The sequence below is a fragment of the Sinohyriopsis cumingii genome, chromosome 4, assembly GCF_028554795.1.
Source record: "Sinohyriopsis cumingii isolate HCF-2022 chromosome 4, ASM2855479v2, whole genome shotgun sequence".
Taxonomy (NCBI): domain Eukaryota; kingdom Metazoa; phylum Mollusca; class Bivalvia; order Unionida; family Unionidae; genus Sinohyriopsis; species Sinohyriopsis cumingii.
In genome coordinates this window covers 80,368,783-80,389,115 of record NC_142964.1, presented here as the reverse complement: position 1 = coordinate 80,389,115, position 20,333 = coordinate 80,368,783, and the positions used below count along the sequence as shown (strand labels likewise).

The 20,333-nt window shown below is 35.6% G+C and overlaps 1 protein-coding gene across 13 annotated transcripts in view; it reads right to left on the bottom strand.

Annotated features, from left to right (window-relative positions):
• The window catches only part of LOC149801529 (rho guanine nucleotide exchange factor 28-like), a 318,392-nt gene that overhangs the window by 151,992 nt on the left and 146,067 nt on the right, over nucleotides 1-20,333 (bottom strand). For 11 of the 13 annotated variants that reach the window (XM_089955712.1, XM_089955716.1, XM_089955715.1 and 8 more), the window contains 2 exons: nucleotides 6,095-6,217; nucleotides 4,713-4,815 (listed from right to left, as the gene is read on the bottom strand). In XM_089955712.1, coding sequence (XP_089811838.1) covers nucleotides 4,713-4,815; nucleotides 6,095-6,217 — 226 coding nt within the window. The remainder of the gene's footprint in view (nucleotides 1-4,712; nucleotides 4,816-6,094; nucleotides 6,218-20,333) is intronic. The other 2 variants (XM_089955719.1, XM_089955721.1) reach the window with 1 other exon arrangement.

Here is a 20,333-nt window from a genome sequence, read left to right as displayed (position 1 = left end):
CAACTGTTGACTGCAAAAACCCAGGTCTGTCATCACATAATGTGCCGGCAGATCTGGGTCTATGCAGTCTGTTAGAAGGCATCAGTAGAACAAACAATATATACCCTGATCTACATTATGCAAAGGCAGATCAACATCTTTGCTGCTTGCAGTTTGACCTGACTTAAAAGCAAGTATAAATGGTATGCAGATGTTGTTGTTGTAGGGTTTAATGCCATTTGTCAGCACGATAGCTATACATGGCGGCCAGTATTAATGGTGGAGGAAGCACCCTGGGAAATCCCCGCAAAGAACCACCGACCCATGAGAAGCTACTGGCAAGCTTTCTCACATACCCATGTCAGCCGAATCCAAGACTCGAACCTATGCAGACAGAGGTGAGATGGCAGTGATCTGTAACGGACAGCGCTTTAGACCACTCGGCCACTCGGGGCCCCCAGTATGCAGTTACCTTACCGCACTCTTACAATGCCAATACATAGACTGCAAAATAGAGAATATATGCAAAGACAAAAAGACATGGTACTTGAGGAATCTGTATTTTGATACTTAATTGTATTGTCACCTGTTTTATATGTTGCTGTTGTTTTTGTGGGGTTTAACGCCATTTTTCAGCACACGATGGGCTATGCATGGTGGCCAGTATTATTGGTAGAGGAAGAACCCTGGAAAACCCCGGGAAGAACCACCGGCCCACAAGAAGCTACTGGCAAGCTTTCTCACATACCCACATTGGCCGAATTCTAGACTCGAACCAACACAGACGTTTTATATGTACTGTACCACTTATTGTCACACTAGTATACCACTCCCTCAATAACTTGCACCTGGATAACTGGTAAACCTACTTATAATGTGGGGTCAATCGCTGATCCCATTTTAAAACTAGAAAATACCAAAAAACATTACCCCTATTTGTTGAACATGAAGAACAGCGTGATCAAAATTGGTAAATGAACTTTTATGTATTGCGCGTTTTATTGTTGAGAAAAGTGGCACATACCCAGAAATTTGAATCAACATCATGAAATTCTGAATGTTTAACACGAAGTCTGATGTTTTGTTTAATTTTCTGTCCAAACAACATTATAAGTACACTGGTAAAAACTATGTTCAATGAGACTTTTGATCAATGACAATATCACTAATCCCAACTGGTGGAACACTAATAAAAAAACAGCAACTAAATGAGTTTTGTTTTATAGTTCTATCTTTAATTTGGTTTCAGTGTAATCATTATAAATTCCATATGCCCTCTTGTATTCAAATGTGAAAAATGTCAATCTACCATCATAATTATGCCCAAGAGCGTTTTGTTAGAATGTATGTGTGTGTGATTTGGACTTTTAACGTAGCTTTAACAATTTTTCAGTCATGTCGCTGCAATGCAGTGTGGCAGTTTATAGTGATGTCTAGCAATGGGGATTCATGCCACAGACATGTAGCATTATGTCCCACCCAGTCACATTATCCTGACACCAGGCTGACCAGTCCTAACACTAACCTCTTAATGCTGAGCGCCAAGTGAGGCAGCTGTTAGTACCATTTTTATACGTCTTTGGTATGACTTGGCCGGGGATTGAACCCACGACCTCCTGCAACTGAGGCAGACGCTCTAACCACTAGGCCACCGGATTGGTACTGTTAGAATATAAGTGCCAAACATGTTTTGATTTCCGACTTGTGGAAGAATTTGCTGTATGGTTACGCATATTTAAAAAAGACTTGCGTTGTATTATCACATATGTCTTTTGTATCAAATCAAATAAAGGGGGGTGGAATAAAAGAAAAGTTAAAAGGCAATCAAATCCTATCTGCATTAGAGCTAGCATTCAGTGTCATGTGTCAGGTCACCTCATATCAATTGATCAAATGATCACTGTAATAAACATTATTATGTGTGTAATATAATTAATCTACCTGAAATTAGCCTATTCACAAATGTGATCAAAAAGATAGCAAGGTGACAAAGCAAAATGATTATTTGCTATTTAAAACAAGACTACATTGAACTTAAAACTCCCACTTTGACATTACCTCAGTGATAAGTTTCACTATTACTTGCAATGAAATCATAGCAACAATATTTCATAAATAGTACAATTTTAAGAATAGAGTTTTGATGTTGATAATAAATGTCCCTGATTTTTTTATATAAAAATAATCTTGTTTGAACAACCAAAAAGCAGTGACATAATACACAATGTTATTGCATACACTTAATGGTTGTTGAAACTTATTTCAAAATGTTAATGAATTTTCAGAGGTTGGGCATCTTGAAAATAAGTAATTTATACAAAAGAGGAAAGAACTTCAAACAATATACACATGGACAGATGATTCACAACAAAACAAAACAAGACCTTCCATGTGAATTTCAGTTATTTCAAATTTTACTCAACAAACATCTATGCATATACCACTCCCAAAAAGAATTTCCAGCAATCCAAGATAAAACCATTTCTTCTTTGTAACTGATAGGTGCTGAAATCATATCTGATATTTCTGACCAATAAAATCTTTTAAAATGGCCATTGTGTTGTCCATACTGGCTGTAGGATCAGCACGATTTTATCCATGACAAAGCTGACATCATAAGAAATCTTTTAGTGAAACCATGTCGATATGACCATGCATTTAGGAGGAGAATAACAAAATTTATAACTTGGATACAAAATTGGCATCATTTTCATTAAGGATCAAACAAAGGTTAACTTGACACTGGACGTAAGTATGTATGCATAGGGATTAAGTGCACAACATCACAATTCTCACCCTGATGTGCCAAGTGTGTGTGTGTGTGTGTGTGTGTGTATGTATGTATGCAGACTTGCCAACACTGACGAGTCTGTCTCAGAAAGGCAGTTGATTTTTTCCATAAGACTGACTAGTTTTCAGTAAGGTGTAACAAAATATCAATAAATGCTATTGTAAAGCTGGAAAATGGAATTAAAAGTTTGACGCATCAACGATAAACATTATATTCAATTGAAAAGTTTCTAAAGTATGCATGGACTTTATTTACCACTAGTACAGTTGCACATACTCTAGTTCCAAACCCTATGCAGCTCAATGGCTTGTTGCTATCTCTCAACTTTACATAATTCTTGGAAATTCGTTTCCATTTCACAAGTCAACGGCAATCATACCTCCCACCACGAGACATACTCAAACTGACACGTGATGTCCAATTTTCTTAATTGTTTCCTTTGCAGCTATTATTCACAAGAATCTGAATACATCTTTTATTCTTCTGTGTTGATTAGTAACACTTTTCTAGAAGCTTATTTTCCCCTTAAACATGCATCGCTTTCTGTATGCCATTTTTAACAATTATATAATCAACAGTTTGATCATGCAGACGCTTCACATGAACAAACAGGTGCAGTTTAAAGTGTCTGGGGTGCTTTTGTAAAGTTAGACTGGTTTCCTGACTAATTTTACTAATTCTAAGATGAAACCCGGATCAAAATAAAACATGGATGAACCAATTATCTGTACTTTTCTGCAATGATAATTTTTCCGTAGTTTTTGCTAGTATGCCGTAAGTCTGTATTTTAAGGGTAATTTTCATAAGACTTACATAAAAAACGTAAGAGTTGGCAGGTCTGTGTGTGTGTGTGTGTCTGTCTGTCTGTCTGTATGTATGTATGTATGTATGTATGTATGTATGAATGTATGTATGTATGTATGTATGTATGTATGTATGTATGTAAGGTATTCAAGATATAGATGGGGGCCCCGAGTGGCCGAGTGATCTAAAGCGCTCACTGTCACGGATCACTGCCATCTCACCTCTGTCTGCATGAGTTCGAGTCTCAGATTTGGCTAATGTGGTTATGTGAGAAAGCTTGCCAGTAGCTTCTCGTGGGTCAGTGGTTCTTTCCAGGGTTTCCTGGGTTCTTCCTCCACCATTTATACTGGCCGCCATGTATAGCCTATCTTGTGCTGAAAAATGGAGTTGTTAAAACCACAAAAACCAAACCACAAACCAAACACTTCAGGCTCAAGGATGCAGATTAAGTCTGATGCACCCTCTAGATGAATGAACGAGTAATTGGTAACGAGAGAAACCTTTTGCCCTGGAATTGTGCCCCAGTTGAGATAGTCTTAAGATATTGTAAAGTGCTGGTCATTAAAAACATCTACTTTTGTATTTTAAGGATTTCAACTTTATTGGCTTAATCATTTTTTGTCTTAATCCTGGTTTCAGGATATGTAATCTTACTCGGCACTATATAACCAGTTTTGTGGTGATTTAAGTCCCTTACCTACCCTACCTACCTACCTATCCACCCACCCAGAAATTGTAAGATGTCAGTATGCTCAGATATCTAGGCAATATACTTATAACAGGAATTTCACTTTCAGGAGTAATAAAATCTTACGCACCAAAGAATTTCTGCAATGTGATCATGATTGTAATGTTTATAATGGGCCCTACTGTATATAGTCACTTTTAAAGTCGTGTCAAACATCATACAACATAGGCCATGATCAGCACATCCAGATACATGTACATGTTGTTTGTTCTACTGATTACTCCTAACAAAATGCATAGACCCAGATATGCTTGTACATTATGTGGCTGCAGATCTGGGTCTATGCAGCTTGCAGATGGGCTATACTTAAAAGCAAGATTATAAGGTATAAACAATCCATCCACTCACACACCAAGCCTGTAAAGAACCAACAAGACAAAACTATCTTACCTTGCCTTTCCTGTAGCTATTGAAGCGGGAGAACATACTTGTTTTCCTCTTCTTTTCATCCTTCTTTCCACTACGAGACTCTTCAGTAGATGGTGCAATAGATCTGAAAACAGCCATGACTCCAGTATGCCTCATGTATTAATTATGAATTCTACACAAAAATTATCAAGCAGTATAATTGTATGAAGAAAAGCATATGATCAAAATGAAATTATGGGGTAGTAGGTCTATGATGCAAATAGTTATCTTTAATTAAACGCTGAAAATCATTCTGTGCAGTGCAAATCATTTATATAATGCTGGTCATTATTTTCAAGTTAACATATCAGACTTTTGTAATGAAAGTCAATGGAGACACCTTCTCATCCCTTCTTCAGTAATGGAAAACAAAAAATCTAAATAAGTATACCAATTATGACACAGAAGTGAACTGTGCTATTAGTATGTAGTTTCAGTATCAGAAATGAGACCCCAGACATGCAAGTGGTCAAAGGCACTCGCCTTTACAGATCACTCAAAACTCACTTCTGTCCGTGTATGTTAAGGTCTCAGCTGGACCAATGTGTGCATGTGAGAAAGCCTGCCAGTAACTTCCTGTAAGTTGGTGGATCTTCCAATGGTCTTCCCAGATTCATCTTCCACCAAATTGACTGGCCACCATGCATGGCCTAACATGTGCTAAAAATGGTGTCAATCCCCTAAAATCACGATCTTTAACCAGAAAAACAACTTTACTGTTATGAATTTAGTAAAATTAGACAATTACATCAAAAAAGGTCTCAAGCATGAATTTTCATAAACCTAAACTCTTGACTGCTTTTTTTTACTGGACTGCACTGACGTATATCAACATTTTCCAATGTGTTCATGCCCTCTAAAGTTTTGTGATAAAAAGTTTTACTGGTATATGACTAAAATAACAACCCATAAAAAAAGTTCTGGATCACACGTGACCTGGATTGGATATTCATAGCAACTGTTTCATAAGCAAAAAAATACCTTGGAGAAAGAGAGAGCAGAAGATATTTGAATATTATTTCATTAATATTTCATTAATAATTTACTTTTAAATTCATATGATATATGTTGGTAACTATTTATCACATATACTATATGACAGTGTCTTACATCGGAATAAAGTGACCCATTTTCTCAGTATATAAACAGCCTCTCTTGCAAGCATATCATCAAAAAAAAAAATATATATATATATAATATTCTGAATAATCATTGTAAAAATAGAACTTCTTTAACCTTTAAGGACAGGTGGTATTTATATACAGGTGACCCATATATCATGATTGATTGCATGAAACTTTATATATATCCTTATTTTTATATAGGATTAGTAATTGTCAAAATCACCCAAACTAGAAACTTACTCATTGAGGAAATCTAATAAGGAAACCTGCCCTTTCTTTCTAGTTTGAGACTTAGCACTGCCTCTATCACCTGCCTTAAACCCATCCTCCTCCTCCGTTTCCCGCTGCCGATGTAATTGTGCACTACAAGCATCGAGTAAATGGCAAGTGTTAGGTTGCAAGCATAGTATATACAGATGTTATAATATGCCATTTTCCTAAAGAGTTCAGCTAAATTCCAGAGATGACAACTAATCAGTGATAGGAATTATATGATGTATTTACCATAGTTATCTGATGATAAGACCCAGTCTCATATTTTTTTTTACAAAATGTTGGCATACAATATGTGCTCGGGCTCAAGTCATATCCAAATGCACTAGACGCAGATCTCTATTGCATGATGCAGTCTTTTAGAAGTAATCGACAGAACAAATACAGACCCTGATCTGCTCATGCAGCTTGACTTGTACACGAGCAAATATGGCATATTTATAAATACTGATAAAAAAGCCCACCTCCCCCTTCCTCATCTTATCATGAGAGAAATGCGTTTAAATGCTATGCCTCAAACACAGAGATCCACAACATTTACTTTAGACAAATACTTTTTTCTTATCACAAAATATCTCCACAGATTTGCTTACATGCAACAAATGTTCATTTGAAGTTAAGCTGTCTGTGTGAAGATTGTCATTCAAGTTTATGCAAGTAAAATTTCTGAGGAGTTTTTCAGTGGGTTGTGAAAATTATTAACCTCCTGGCCAGACAGTGGAGATGACAACTGACCTGATGGTAACTTGTCCAAGAATTGGCATAATCAATGTAAACCAATCAACATGACTGCCATTTTTAAACACCACTAGAATTTTGAGGAGATAGATTCATATTGCCAGAAGTAAATAAGATCTCTGCACTAGAAGGCACATATATGTGAACACATAATTAATAAAATATGTACTGATGAACTGTAGCTGAACCCTTTATACATATATAATGTTTATGGTTAGTATGCTGCTAAATCTATGATTTGTTCTTCAACCATCACCTCATTTCACCCTAACAATCTTAATACAATACAAATTCACGAATACACTTTCAATTCTATTGTGAGAACAGAATTCGCACAATAGCCCCTCAAAACAACTGATGCTCTACTAACCAAAAAACATTTCAAGAATCTAAGACAAGATTGAGTCTTCTTTTCAACTGCCAAGCAGTAAGATTTTCAAGATGGTTACCATGGCCACATTGGATGCTAAGTTCAGCACCTTTTTACTTATGGCAAATCAGATATGATGTTAAGTCAATTGATGAAAATTCTATTTTGATATGACTGCAATTTTTTTTTTAAATGACCACCATATTAAATAAGGAATTGTCATCATTCTCATTTAGGATGAACCAGTCATCAATAGATGTCATAAGAAGACTTCTGGTAAAAAAAACCAAGTCAACAGGACTTCCCACACAGAAGGAGCAGCTATGACAAGATATGAAAATGGCTGCTGCAGTGGCAATAATGGATGTTCAAGTAGCACAAAGTTTTTATTTAGGACCAACAAGACCTTGGTATGAATGTGTGTAGAGTTTAATGGCATACCTCAAAGTCCATTGAATAGTGACAACAATCTTGTGCAAACAGACAGATTGATGATGCACAACAGGCCATCCCACAACCTCTTCTGGTCTATGACCCAAGCAGAACTTTAAAATAACACAGGATTGCCATACATGCTAATCCCCCAAGAGGCATAAGTGTAATTATTGCTATTATAAGTGGCAAAAAACGTAATTTGGGCGTAAAAAGGATAATCAATATATTACATGCCACAATTACAATTTACAGCAAGATACATTGTTATGACTAACATGGTTCTGCAGCTGGTCAGAATTCTTGTCACAAAGGGCAAAATCAATATGGATTAGAATGAGAATACAAACACAAAATATACTGAAAAATTATTTATATTCTGGATTCACTTTAACTAGTCTACACGTGTAAATTTTGCTGAATGACTGCAATCTGGAATACTGTCATGATCATAGGTGCTGTAATACATTATTCTCATATTCTTCTTTTAAAATATGTGAAGCCATGTAAATCTGTCCTTTTCTCTTATCTGACACGTGAAGTTTGAAAAGATCCATCTGCTCTAACATTTTCCATCAAATAAAATCCACAACTCAAATAGTAAAGTAAAGCATACTTAACAACTTAACATCTGGAATCATATTGTTGAAAAGTAGAGACTGGTTCAGTAACTAGCTAGCTTATCAATGAAATGAATCTGTGAGGCAAAGTTCACATATAAAGAAACCCATCTGTTTTCTTAATGGGCCATACACAGTTGCTATAAATAGAAATTAAGGAATGTAATCTTATGCTATTCTTACACTGCAGTCACCTTTTTAAGAATATTCTAAAATTTATATGAGTGGAATTAAAGAGATAATAATAAAAATGACAAAAACATTTTAATGCTTTATTTTTATTTCAAATTGTACTCTATGAAGAAAGTGTAATCCACATACATACAGTCTATAGTACAAGTCAAACGGGTCATGTAAGCGCATTTACTATTGTAAGTTTAAAAAATAATGTTAAAAAAAATTAATCATAATATAGTTATAACTAAGCTTATTCAATTGTGATTATTTTTAGTGATCTACGCATTAATTGTGATAACAAAAATTCCAGACAAAATTATTGATTGATATGGACTATTACGATGGCAGTTCGGCATTACACTGGGTAAAGAAAGTCAATATTGGATTGAACTATTACTAGTGCAGGGAGAATCAAGTGTACAATTATGTGAACAAGAAGTCATCTGCATCTTCTATTGTCTATGAATGAGACAGAGGAGTAACAGCAGCAGGGAAGTTCTACAGACCCCCTGGCACAGACTAAATTAACCCTTCTAGACAAATAATTTCCGTAGAAGCCTCAGAATTCAAAAATAAAGCCTCCTACGCGAAATAATCTGAAAAATTCCCCCCAAATTTGCATTTTTGGACACAAAAAAAATGGCGGCTTTTTTGGGGGGGGTATTGTAAAATTTATTTGGCATTGCAAATTCCGACTGCAATTTTATGAGTAAATCTGATCAAGACCGACTCGATACCTACTACGAGGATCATGAAGATTAATCGTGACAAAACCGTGCGGTGTCGCTTGAGCGTGACTAAAGAAAATTTTGAACTTATTTATGTCCATATCGCCATTGCACCAAGTTTGATGAATATTTCTTAGCGTGTGAGTATCAACGCCGTTGAAAACCGATAAAATATTACAATTATCTCTAATAACCTTCGGAATTTGCGTATATCGCTGCGTCACGTAAATCACATCGGTGTTCTTATGTCGGCCACGCGAGAATATCCTGGCCGGATTAGTTTGCTTATCCAGCATCACATCGTCGAAAACAACAAGATTATTAGTATCGCCATCTAAAATTTCTACTGATGGAGTTTCATTGATATCCGTTATAAATTCTATTGTGCCATCTTCAGTATTATCGCTAAATTCTTTTAGTACCTTATAACATCGCTGATCATCTACGGACGGCGCAACTAAATATAATTTATCCCATTTTAGCCATCTCATTATCAAATTTAGCAACAACTGCGTTTTTCCAGATCCCGACGGGCCAATGATTATCATTCTAATCGAATTTGGTAATGCGTCGACGTGTTTCACTTGTTCGCGTTTTTTCGTGGCTGAAAAATCAATTACATTCATGTTATTAGAATATTATGGATTCATATTGTGTTAAGTGTCGCACTCGAACTGCTACGCTAAATCCAATCGAAGTTGTCACGCGCAACAACAGGAATGCAATCAGAGGAGAATGTGCGGTTTGTGGAACAAGTAAATTTAGATTCGTTAAAAAAAAGATAGAAGAACCGGAGGAGACATTGCCGCCTCCATGAAAAATTTACCAGGATTGCCCTGGGCAAAATATCCCGGAGAGAAACATTTGCCAGGATATAACTACTGCGGGCCTGGCACAAGACTAGATATAAGACTTAACAGTAATAATCAACCAAATCCTGGCGAAGAACCAATAAACGCTATTGATAACGCATGCTACTATCACGATCTCGCATATCGCAGCGGAGATTTAGAACAACGACATCTCGCTGATGTGAAGCTAATTCACGCAATAGATGCCATTCCTAATAAAAAATTCAAAGAAAAATTAGTAACCTGGTTGATAAAGGGAGCGATGAAAGGTAAATTAGTTTTAGGTGCTGGTTAATTTATAATGGAGCAAATATATTATTCTCCACGAGGATTTTGGAAAGGAAAATCAGCAATTGCCAAACTTGCCAAGGCTGCAAAAGTAAAACACTCCACCGCTGCGTTATGGTTATCAAAACAAGCTATTTGGCAAATTTATCTTCCTCCGCCTAAGAAAATACCATATGCGAGTTTCTCCGTCAGCGTCCCTAATGAAGTTCATCAAGCTGATTTAATGTTTCTTCCTCACGATACCGTTAATGGAATCACATACAAATATGTGCTAACTATTGTTGATATTGCTAGTAGATATAAAGAAGCGGAACCGCTATCAAATAAAACAGCAACGGAAATAGCAAATGCATTTGAGAGAATTTATTCACGATCTCCACTAACATGGCCGAATCTTCTCCAGATTGATCCAGGACGAGAATTTCTTGGTGCGGTTACTGCGTTAATGAAAAAGAATAACGTTAAAATCCGTCGCGGTATTGTAGGTGTTCATCGCAATCAGGCCATCGTTGAAAGATTCAACAAAACACTAGCGGAACGATTATTCGGGTATCAGTACGCGAGGGAATTTATCCAAGATAAACGATCTCACGATTGGGTAACAAGATTACCTCACGTGATTAACGCGCTAAATAACGAGGTAACACGAACAATATCAATGAAACCCGCAATTGCAATTACAAAAACAAAAATACCACTAAAGCGAAGTTCAATAATTTCGCCTGTGCTGGGTAGCGTCACGGTTAGATATTTATATAAAGAAGGCGAGGCCGAAGGTGGCAGAAAAAGAGCAACCGATCCAAATTGGAGTGTTACGACACATAAAATATCGGCAGTAACAAGATCATCAGGAAGACCAGCAATTTATTTTCTAGATTCATTAGCACCGCAACGAGGATTTACCAAAGAGGAACTACAAGTAATTCCAAAAGATACTCAATTACCGCCGTCGTCGTTAATGTGAAATTTAATCCTACCCAACTGAGATAATTTTCTTACTCGAGAAACTGCCAGATAAACTAAATTCGACCAGGAAATTCTATCATCAACAATCCAAACTTGGCCATCTACTGTTAATCCCTGTGACGAGTGAATCGTTGCTGCGTATCCGAGTTTCCATGGCGATCTTTCTGCGTTTATTGCATCATTGACAAGATTAATATCGACGAAAATAATATCGTTCAAAACCATTATTTTTTCTTCTCCGCATGGCAAAGTAACATTAATATTTTGTTTTCTAGTATCAGCTGGCCTATAACATAACGGAACCTGTAACGTTGGAAATTTCTCACATTGAAGCTTAAATAATATTTTCTGAATAGCATCGCGAATAATTTTTCTACTAGCAATTATCAAATGATCAGGACGCCACAAATTTAGAAAATTATCCATCGAAGTTTCATCTACTATTTTTCTCATCACATCACATTGAATTTTATTAGGTTGCAACCGAATTAGTTTTTTAAACTCAGTCAATAAAATATCATTGGATCTATAATCAGCGTCAATTTCTTCATAATAATCTACAAATTTTCTAAGCCATCCATGAGGAGATTCACCATCAATAGGATCAGGCTGCCCATGATCGCCGCACATTATTATTGCGGTATTTTTTTCTTCTAGCCAACTCAGGAATGATTTTAACAAAACTAAATTTACTGTGCAAATTTCATCAAATATTATAATCTTGTTGATATATTTGTTTCCCATTCGAGCTGGATTCCACAATCCACCGCTGTATTTGAAATAGCTGTGATAAGTACAAGAACTAACACCGCGTTGTTTTATTTCTCTCGCTAATCTGTGAGTTGGAGTTAACACTATCATATCAGAATTTGAAAATAAATTTATTGCTCTTGTTGTTTTACCACTACCGCCAGGACCATTAAGATAAACAAATTTGTTTCGTGAAATCGGATCAAACGCAGATGAGGCCGTTGATACCTCATCGCGCTGGTCTTTGTGAAATTTATCACAATCTTCCACATCCGCGTCTTCGCAATAATCTAGAATATCCTCGTTTTTTATTCTCCAGGTTCCCCAAGACCCATTAGCGATTAAATTTTCTAATCTGCACTGATATTTTTTATCAATATAAAATGAATCAGTTGCAACCCTAACTGCGATATCAGCAAATTTATTTATCATTGACAACAAATTAATACTCACATAAGCGAGCATCGATGATCTTAAATGAGTATACTGCGCGGATTCTCCATCGAGATAAGTAATCACGGTTCCTAATTTTTCTCCATCAATAATAATATTTTCTCTATTGCAAAATATTCCACGCGATACCGTATCGGCAATAATAAAATCCATCTCAGCATCATTGATAAATAATCTAGCGTGTCTGTGTTTATGATCAACTGATCCTCCTTGAGTAAATTTACCAATGATTTTTCTTCCAATATCTTTCGCATTTTCGCAGTCCGTGGGCAACCACACTTCAGTTTGTTTCCTATACGATATAATCGCTTCACTTATCGTCAGCGATATCAACATCGATGAATCCAGCATATATCTCAACAGCACTATGGGAATCCATCTTCGCTGATATAAATGCCGACCAAACCAAATATAACAAATCCTATGCAAATTCTCAGCAAGTTCGAATGAAGTAACATTAGCGAATCCTGTCATGACAAAATCAGGTAATGGTCCGTTAATTGCCACTCTAGTCATCTCGCTAGTAGGGTGACCAAATTTAGCAAAGTAATCCGCACAATCGCCATACCCAAGGAAACTTCCAGGGTAGCACGCGCTCATGTCAACGGAGATCATTTCTTCGAAATTGTATTTTGTATTCCACAATCCTCCGTGGCCGTATTCGATACAACTAAGTTGAATATCATTGAGAAACTCATTCCTTGTAGGTTTCCACGAATTTCTCTCTCTCGCGGCGTGAGCGGCAACAGAGGAAACAGTAAAGCAATTTGTCAGCAATTTATTTGGATTTGACGAATATTTCTCCGCGATATTTTTCATCGAATTGTGTAATAGTTCATCACGGTAAATATCTCCGCACGGCAAGATGAATTGATCGTATTTTTCTTCGCTGGAAAATAACCAAACTGATATTGGATCGGACTTGGCTAATAATTTGATATACCGAAACATTGCATCAACGCCATTAGCGGGATAGAATTTAACAACACGATCTCGTGGAAATATCATCACTGACTGAGTCCACGCGTGTGAATTATGATCAACAATTTCGATTGGTACTCCTCGGGATTTATACGGTGACGAGTATAATATTTCACCCGATAGCGTTTTAACCGTAATAGGAAATTTAAGTTTCCTACTCAGCGCAGCAACATCGTCAATTGATGCGCCATCAACAACTGTCTTTGCCCATGAATTAATTTTATCCAATCTCAATTGAGTTAGACCAGATCCGCGACGAGCATTTTTCATGTGCTCGATAACGCGCTCAGCAACGCAATTTATCATCGGCGATTCTTTCATCGCTGGTAGATTTTTCGCATCAGGATTGTTATTCAGACGATAAATTCCATAAACAACAGCACTAGAAGGATACGCCCTAGCATAATAAGGACCATCAATTCCCAATAACAATCCCGGTTTCGAATTTTTATCAAGAACGACATTTTTCTTACCGCCTCGCACCGGGTCTCGTTTATCGCGAATAATCCAATTATCGTCCGGCATTTGTGCAATAAATTTTATTCCAAAGATAAATCGCTCATCTTTGTGTTCGGATTTTATATGCTCGATTATCTTCTTCGCTCGCTCTAAATTCATAGTAGCATCAACAAAATTAGTTTTCCAAGTTGACCAAACATGAATCGCGCCATCGTCAAAAAATTCTTTTTTCGCACGATCAACTTCAGGAATAATATATTCTGCCTCATCAAGATCAAATAAATCCATTATTATATTTTAGACAAATATCTAATTATATAATGAAGCAATGTGCGTGGATAATAGTTGGATCAACAAAGTCATGTGACAAATCTTGTAGAGGTGAATATTGCGGTGCTCATATATACGAAGTTCGACGAGGTAACAAAGGACCACAGCGATGTTTGGTTTGCCAAGTTGGCATTCGAGGAAAGACAAGATTGTGTTTCTCTTGTGGTGGAAAGAAATATCGTGAATTACGAAGATATTATGAAAAGAAATCTTCCTCAGTAATTTCTTGTGAAGAAGATTATATTAATCGATTCAGAGCAAATTATGATTTAGAAGTATAAAATATTATATATGGAAATGAAATCAACGATTCCTATGAACGAATATAAATCACATCCCATCATTGATGATTATGAGGCGTCTAAGAACGGAAATGTGAGACACATCAAAACAAAAAATCTTGTTGGTCATACTGATATGAATGGTTATCTCAAAATTTCAATCGCCAAAAATAATAATCGAAGACAAGCAAGTTATTTTACTCACAGATTTGTGTTCGAGTGTTTCAATGGACTTATCAAGGATAATTTGGTTATAGATCATATTGATGGAAATAAACTCAACAACAAACTTTCCAATCTTCGAGCTGTGACTCAAAGTGAAAATTCAAAATTTGGTAAAACTGGTGGCGCACGATTCGCTAAAACTATTAAGTCGGTAAATCAAGAAACAAATGAAGAAATTGCATTTGAGTCGATATATGCTGCTGCGAAATTTTATGAAATTACTCCAGTATCGATATGGCGAGCAGCCGAGGGAATAATTCACAGAACTTTTTCATATAATCTTGGTGAGTGGATCAGATTCTTCTATATTCCAATAATATTTGATGACGATGAAGAATAATTGAATACTACAAAATTAATATAATGGACGAAGAAATAATAAACGACATCATTGGAGAGATTGATGATCTGAAAAAAAAGATAGATCTTCCATCGGACCTAGATGTGAATAAAATCAGATCAGAATTCGAAACAATTATTCTAGGGAGACTCGAATATAAATATACCCTGCCGTCAGAATATAAATTAATAAAGAAAATTCAAATCGCGATGTATCAATCACTTGCGACAGTCAGCGATGATCACATCGAGGATTTTGTTAAATTATCAACGCTAGTAGAAAAAGCTAGATTGATTTTATCCGACGCATATGAATCAAGAAAAATTACAAGTTCTCGTGTCAGACAATTGAAAAAACTTGTTGATGAGAATAAAACAAGAGAATCCTTGATTCCTAAGACGGCATAAATTTGCAAAATAAAAAAAAAGATTAATTTTTGAAAATTTTCCTGGTTTTTATTTATTTTTTTCGTTTGTTTTTTCCTGGGATATAGATTCACGATCTCACCAACAAACTAATACTCAACGTTTCTCTGCGAATATCAAGTAAATTTCCATCTTGATTTGTTAGTTTGAAATTTATTCTTGATAATAATCGATTGTGACAGCGTAGGTAAAACGGATTAACCGGCTCCTTTATTATCAAGTAACCAGGAGAGACGTTAGGAGAAAATGTGTATAATACAAAACCCTGTTCCGCTCTTGATATTGCTGGATCAACATTATAGCTACCTTCCACAACATCGGCGTGAAGATAAACAGCAATCACTTCGGTTATATTAACTATCCCAGGTGATATATGTCTCCCTTGTCCAATTCCATCATTATCATGCATCAAGATTGATTCTGCTTGTGTTTTCTTCTTAACCCAAGCGTCATGCAATTTAGGAAATAAATCATCAGTCGTATTAGTGACAAACTTCCTCATCTCATCAACATTGTAGCCGGGAAATTTATAATTTGGCAACGTCCTCTCGGTTAGATTGTGTCGTTGCATAAATGCGTTAATAATAAAACCCATACCAAAAACGGCGCTGTTTTGTATATAGCCGGTTGCTAATTCGTTAATAAGTTCCATATCAGCAGCTAATTTATTTATCCGCTCTGTTGTAATTATAATTTCGTTGCATGAAGTTTGTACGTTAAATACGCAATCTTGGAAATAATGTTCTAATAGTTTCTTTTGTATTTCGTATTCGTTGATAATTTTAACAAATAATATTGTAATGCTATCCTCGAACAAATCTAGCATATAAACTGATCCTGATGAAAAATCAAGACTCGCCTTAGTTTGCTCATACTGATCAACAAAGTCCAAGTCAAGTCCGTGGAAGTTTTTTTCATTGCTGATAAAGTCGGATTTCTTTGGTTCTGGTGTTGTTATTCTACCCGGCGGAATATCAGGCCAGCCTAATACTGTTCTGATAGATGAACGGTAAATATCTACCATATACGGCGACGATATTTCAATGATTGATGATAACGTTGGTTCATGTGCTGATATCTTTATTCCTGGATGAGCATCGCCAGTAATATTCGATATTCTAGTGTTGAATTCTTTATCAATCTGCTCTATCTCATAGCTGCCGGTTGGTATACTAACGACAAACCAACTAGGAGTTCCATCGGCGTGTTTCTTATCAGCAACAACAAGTGAATTGTTTGATAATAATTTACCGAATGATTTTGATCTGATATTAGGCCAACTATTATAAACACGAAGTTGTATCAATGCCATTTCCTTGACGCTAATTGGAGTTGGAAAATTAATACTAAATTCTGGATTAGTTGAGCTTAGTGATATTAACGTTGTTGTCGGCGGTGTTGTGTTTGTCACTATCTGGACTAACTCGGACATTATTATTATTCATTTGTTCAATCTCCGAGTAAATACCGATCATCGAATAAAATTCTATATCGGATATAACTCCATCGTTGAGACTTTCGGAAATCAGCGATGATAACTTCGAATATGCGTCGTTAATTTTAGTTAGTTTATTTTTGTACGATAATAGTTTCTCGCTGGTGCATGAAGATATTTTTCTTGCAATAATATTGAGAACGCCAGCTATCGTTGTTGTTGATGAAATTATTATTGTTGCTACGATCGGCGCGATTGTTGTTACTACGGATAAAACAATACCCGCGCCGGCGATTATAGCTGATGCGGTATAAACAACAACATCAATAATAACTAATCTGCGCTGGTATTTCTTTATTTTTATTTGATACTCGTCTATTTGTTTTTTTAGCGAATCTTGCCATGATCGCGCAAGATTATATCGATAATCTGATGCTGTCATTATTAGTTATTTATCCAACCAATTTGGATTGTCAACCAATTTGGATTGTGTTCTCAGATTACCCCACTCAACTAAATATTCGAATATTACGATATAACTAACTGGTCTCATGATTGTTCTATCTAATGACGTTAATGTGAAAGTTCTAGTTTTATTTTTGTCCGTTTGAATAATGTAAAATCCAGGAAAAAACGTATGAAATTCATCTTCTTTTTCGTGTATCATAAAATCTATTTGTGATAAAACGTATATTCGATATATACCATCAAATTTCGGAGTAAATGTAAATTCATTATAATCAATTGTCCAAAAACCACTTATTTCGTGAGTCGCAAACGATACGTGACATTGTAACTTATCTGTTGCTACTTCATCAGGTATCGCGATACGCGCCAGTTCAGGAATATTCAATTGTGATAGTTTTGTGTTGATGTTAAGAATTTCTCTGTCGTATAATACTTCATCAACTTTTTGGTTAATTTTTATAGAAAGATCATTTAATTCTGTGGTGATTTTTAGAATGGATGATTTATCGAATTTTTCTCCTATTGCTGTATTCACCTTAGCAATTTCTTCGTTGATAGATTTTACTTTCTCATTGATATCATCAATTGTTTTTTTATCAACTTTTTCTTCTATCGCAGTATTTATCTTAGTAACATCTGCGATAATATCATCATTGGTTTTCTTTTGTTTCTTTTGGATATTGTCGTGTATTGTTTTATCAACTTTCTTAATTGCGATTTGGCGTACTGCGTTAATATCTTCAATGATCTTAGTATTATCTTCGTTGATTTTCTTGTGAAGATCGTCGTGTGCTGATTTATCGACTTTCTGATCACGAACCGCGTTAATATCATCAATGATGGATTTTGTTTTCTCGTCGTGTGCTGATTTATCAACTTTCTGAACTATTGCAGTATTTATCTTTGTAACATCGGCGAGAATGTTATTAACGTCCCTGGTTGTTCTTGTTAGTTTTTCACCAAGATCGTCGTGTGCTGATTTATCGACTTTTTGATTTGCTAATCCACGAACCGTTTCAATATCTTTGCTGATTTGATCAATATCATCATTGATAGATTTTGTTTTCTCGTCGTGTGATGTTTTATCGACTTTTTGATGAGTTAATCCACGAACCGTTTCAATGTCCTTGTTGATTTGATTGATATCATCATTGATAGATTTTGTTTTCTCGTCGTGTGATGATTTATCGACTTTTTCACTTATTGCAGTATTTATCTTTGTAACATCGGCAAGAATGTTAGTAACGTCCCTGGTTGTTCTTGTTAGTTTTTCGCCAAGATTATCGTGTTCTAATTTATCAACCTTCTGATGCACTAATCCGCGAACTGTTTCAATATCCTTACTGATTTGATCAATATCATCGTTGATGGATTTTGTTTTATCATTATTCTGATTAACCAACATACGCATTGAAACAACATCAGAATTAATTTTATTTGTTTTATCGCTAAGATCATCGTGTGACGTTTTATCAGCTTTTTGGAATGTTAGTACGCGCACTGCTTCGATATCTTTATACATTTTAGCAATATCATCATTGATGGATTTTGTTTTTTCAACAAGATTATCATAATCATCACTTCCACGTAACGATTCGATATGTTTATTGATTTTTGCAATATCATCACTGATTTTATTTGCTGTCTTGCTAAGATCATCATATAATACCTTATCGCCTTTCTTATCCATTGTGGTTTTTATTTCAGAAACGTCAGCGATAATATTAGTAATATCTTCGTTGATCTTTTCTACGTTATCAATGAGGTTATCGTGCAATTCCTGATCAACTTTTTTCTTTGTTAGTTGATCTGCGACGAATGAAGTATCAGTTGTTTTCTTTGTATTATCATCAACTTTATTGCTAAGTTGTTTTAAGGTTTCATCAAGTTTTTTAAGATCATTAGTTAGTTTAGTTAACTGCTTTGTAAGTTTTTCCTGATCTTCATTGTAGACTGCTTTATCCAACTTTAGCAATAATGTCGCTGATAGTTCTTTATCGGATTTTTCTACATCTGCGATATTTGCTTTTGATGGTAAACTTGCGATAATATTAGTAACGTCAGTGATAGATTTTGTTACTGAATCCGATAATTGAGTAAATTGTTTGATGCGTTCGTTATATTCATCTCGGCTAATCATATCAGTTACTTTGACATTACTAGTTTGTAATCGACCTTCGGTATTTTGAAAAACAGCAATTTCGCCAGGATTTATTTCTGCTAACGATAGAAGATTGTTAATGTCTTTCTTGGTTGCAAAATTTGATGTATCGATTTTTTTTTCTTCATCTGTTTCTTCTTTCTTTCTAAAGAGAGATCTACCGTAAATGTCAACCATGATATTTATCTACGGTATATTCAAATAAAATTTTGTGATAAGGGCGGGATGATTTTGAAATTGCATCAAGAACGTTAATTGATTCTGGACCGCATATTGGTGGATCGGTTGATGTTTGCGTTGGAAGTGTTGAATACCAAACTGGAAGTTTCAGCGAGGAAATATATTTGAAAAATTCGTTTGGTGGCGCTAATCCGTATGAATCAAAATAGATGATTTCGCGAGGATTAATTGCGTACGCAACCCAGTGAGTCCCAGGACCGGAATTTTTATCGAGGTTTATTATTCCTGTTTCGGTGGAATTTGGTTTGTTAGGTAGTTGATCTCGCATGAATACGCCTCTGAAAAATTTTATTTTCTTTTTTTTTGCTTCGTTGATTAAATCTAAATTCGATGATGGCGTGATGATCTTAGACCGGATCCGTATATTGGAGGTCTTCCTAGTCTCAGGCCGGATCCGCGATGGTATTTTTTTTTGCCGTATCTTCCTCCGGTAATTTTTTCTGCTATTTTTTTAACTCCAAATCCTAATAATGGTCCTGCGATCGCAG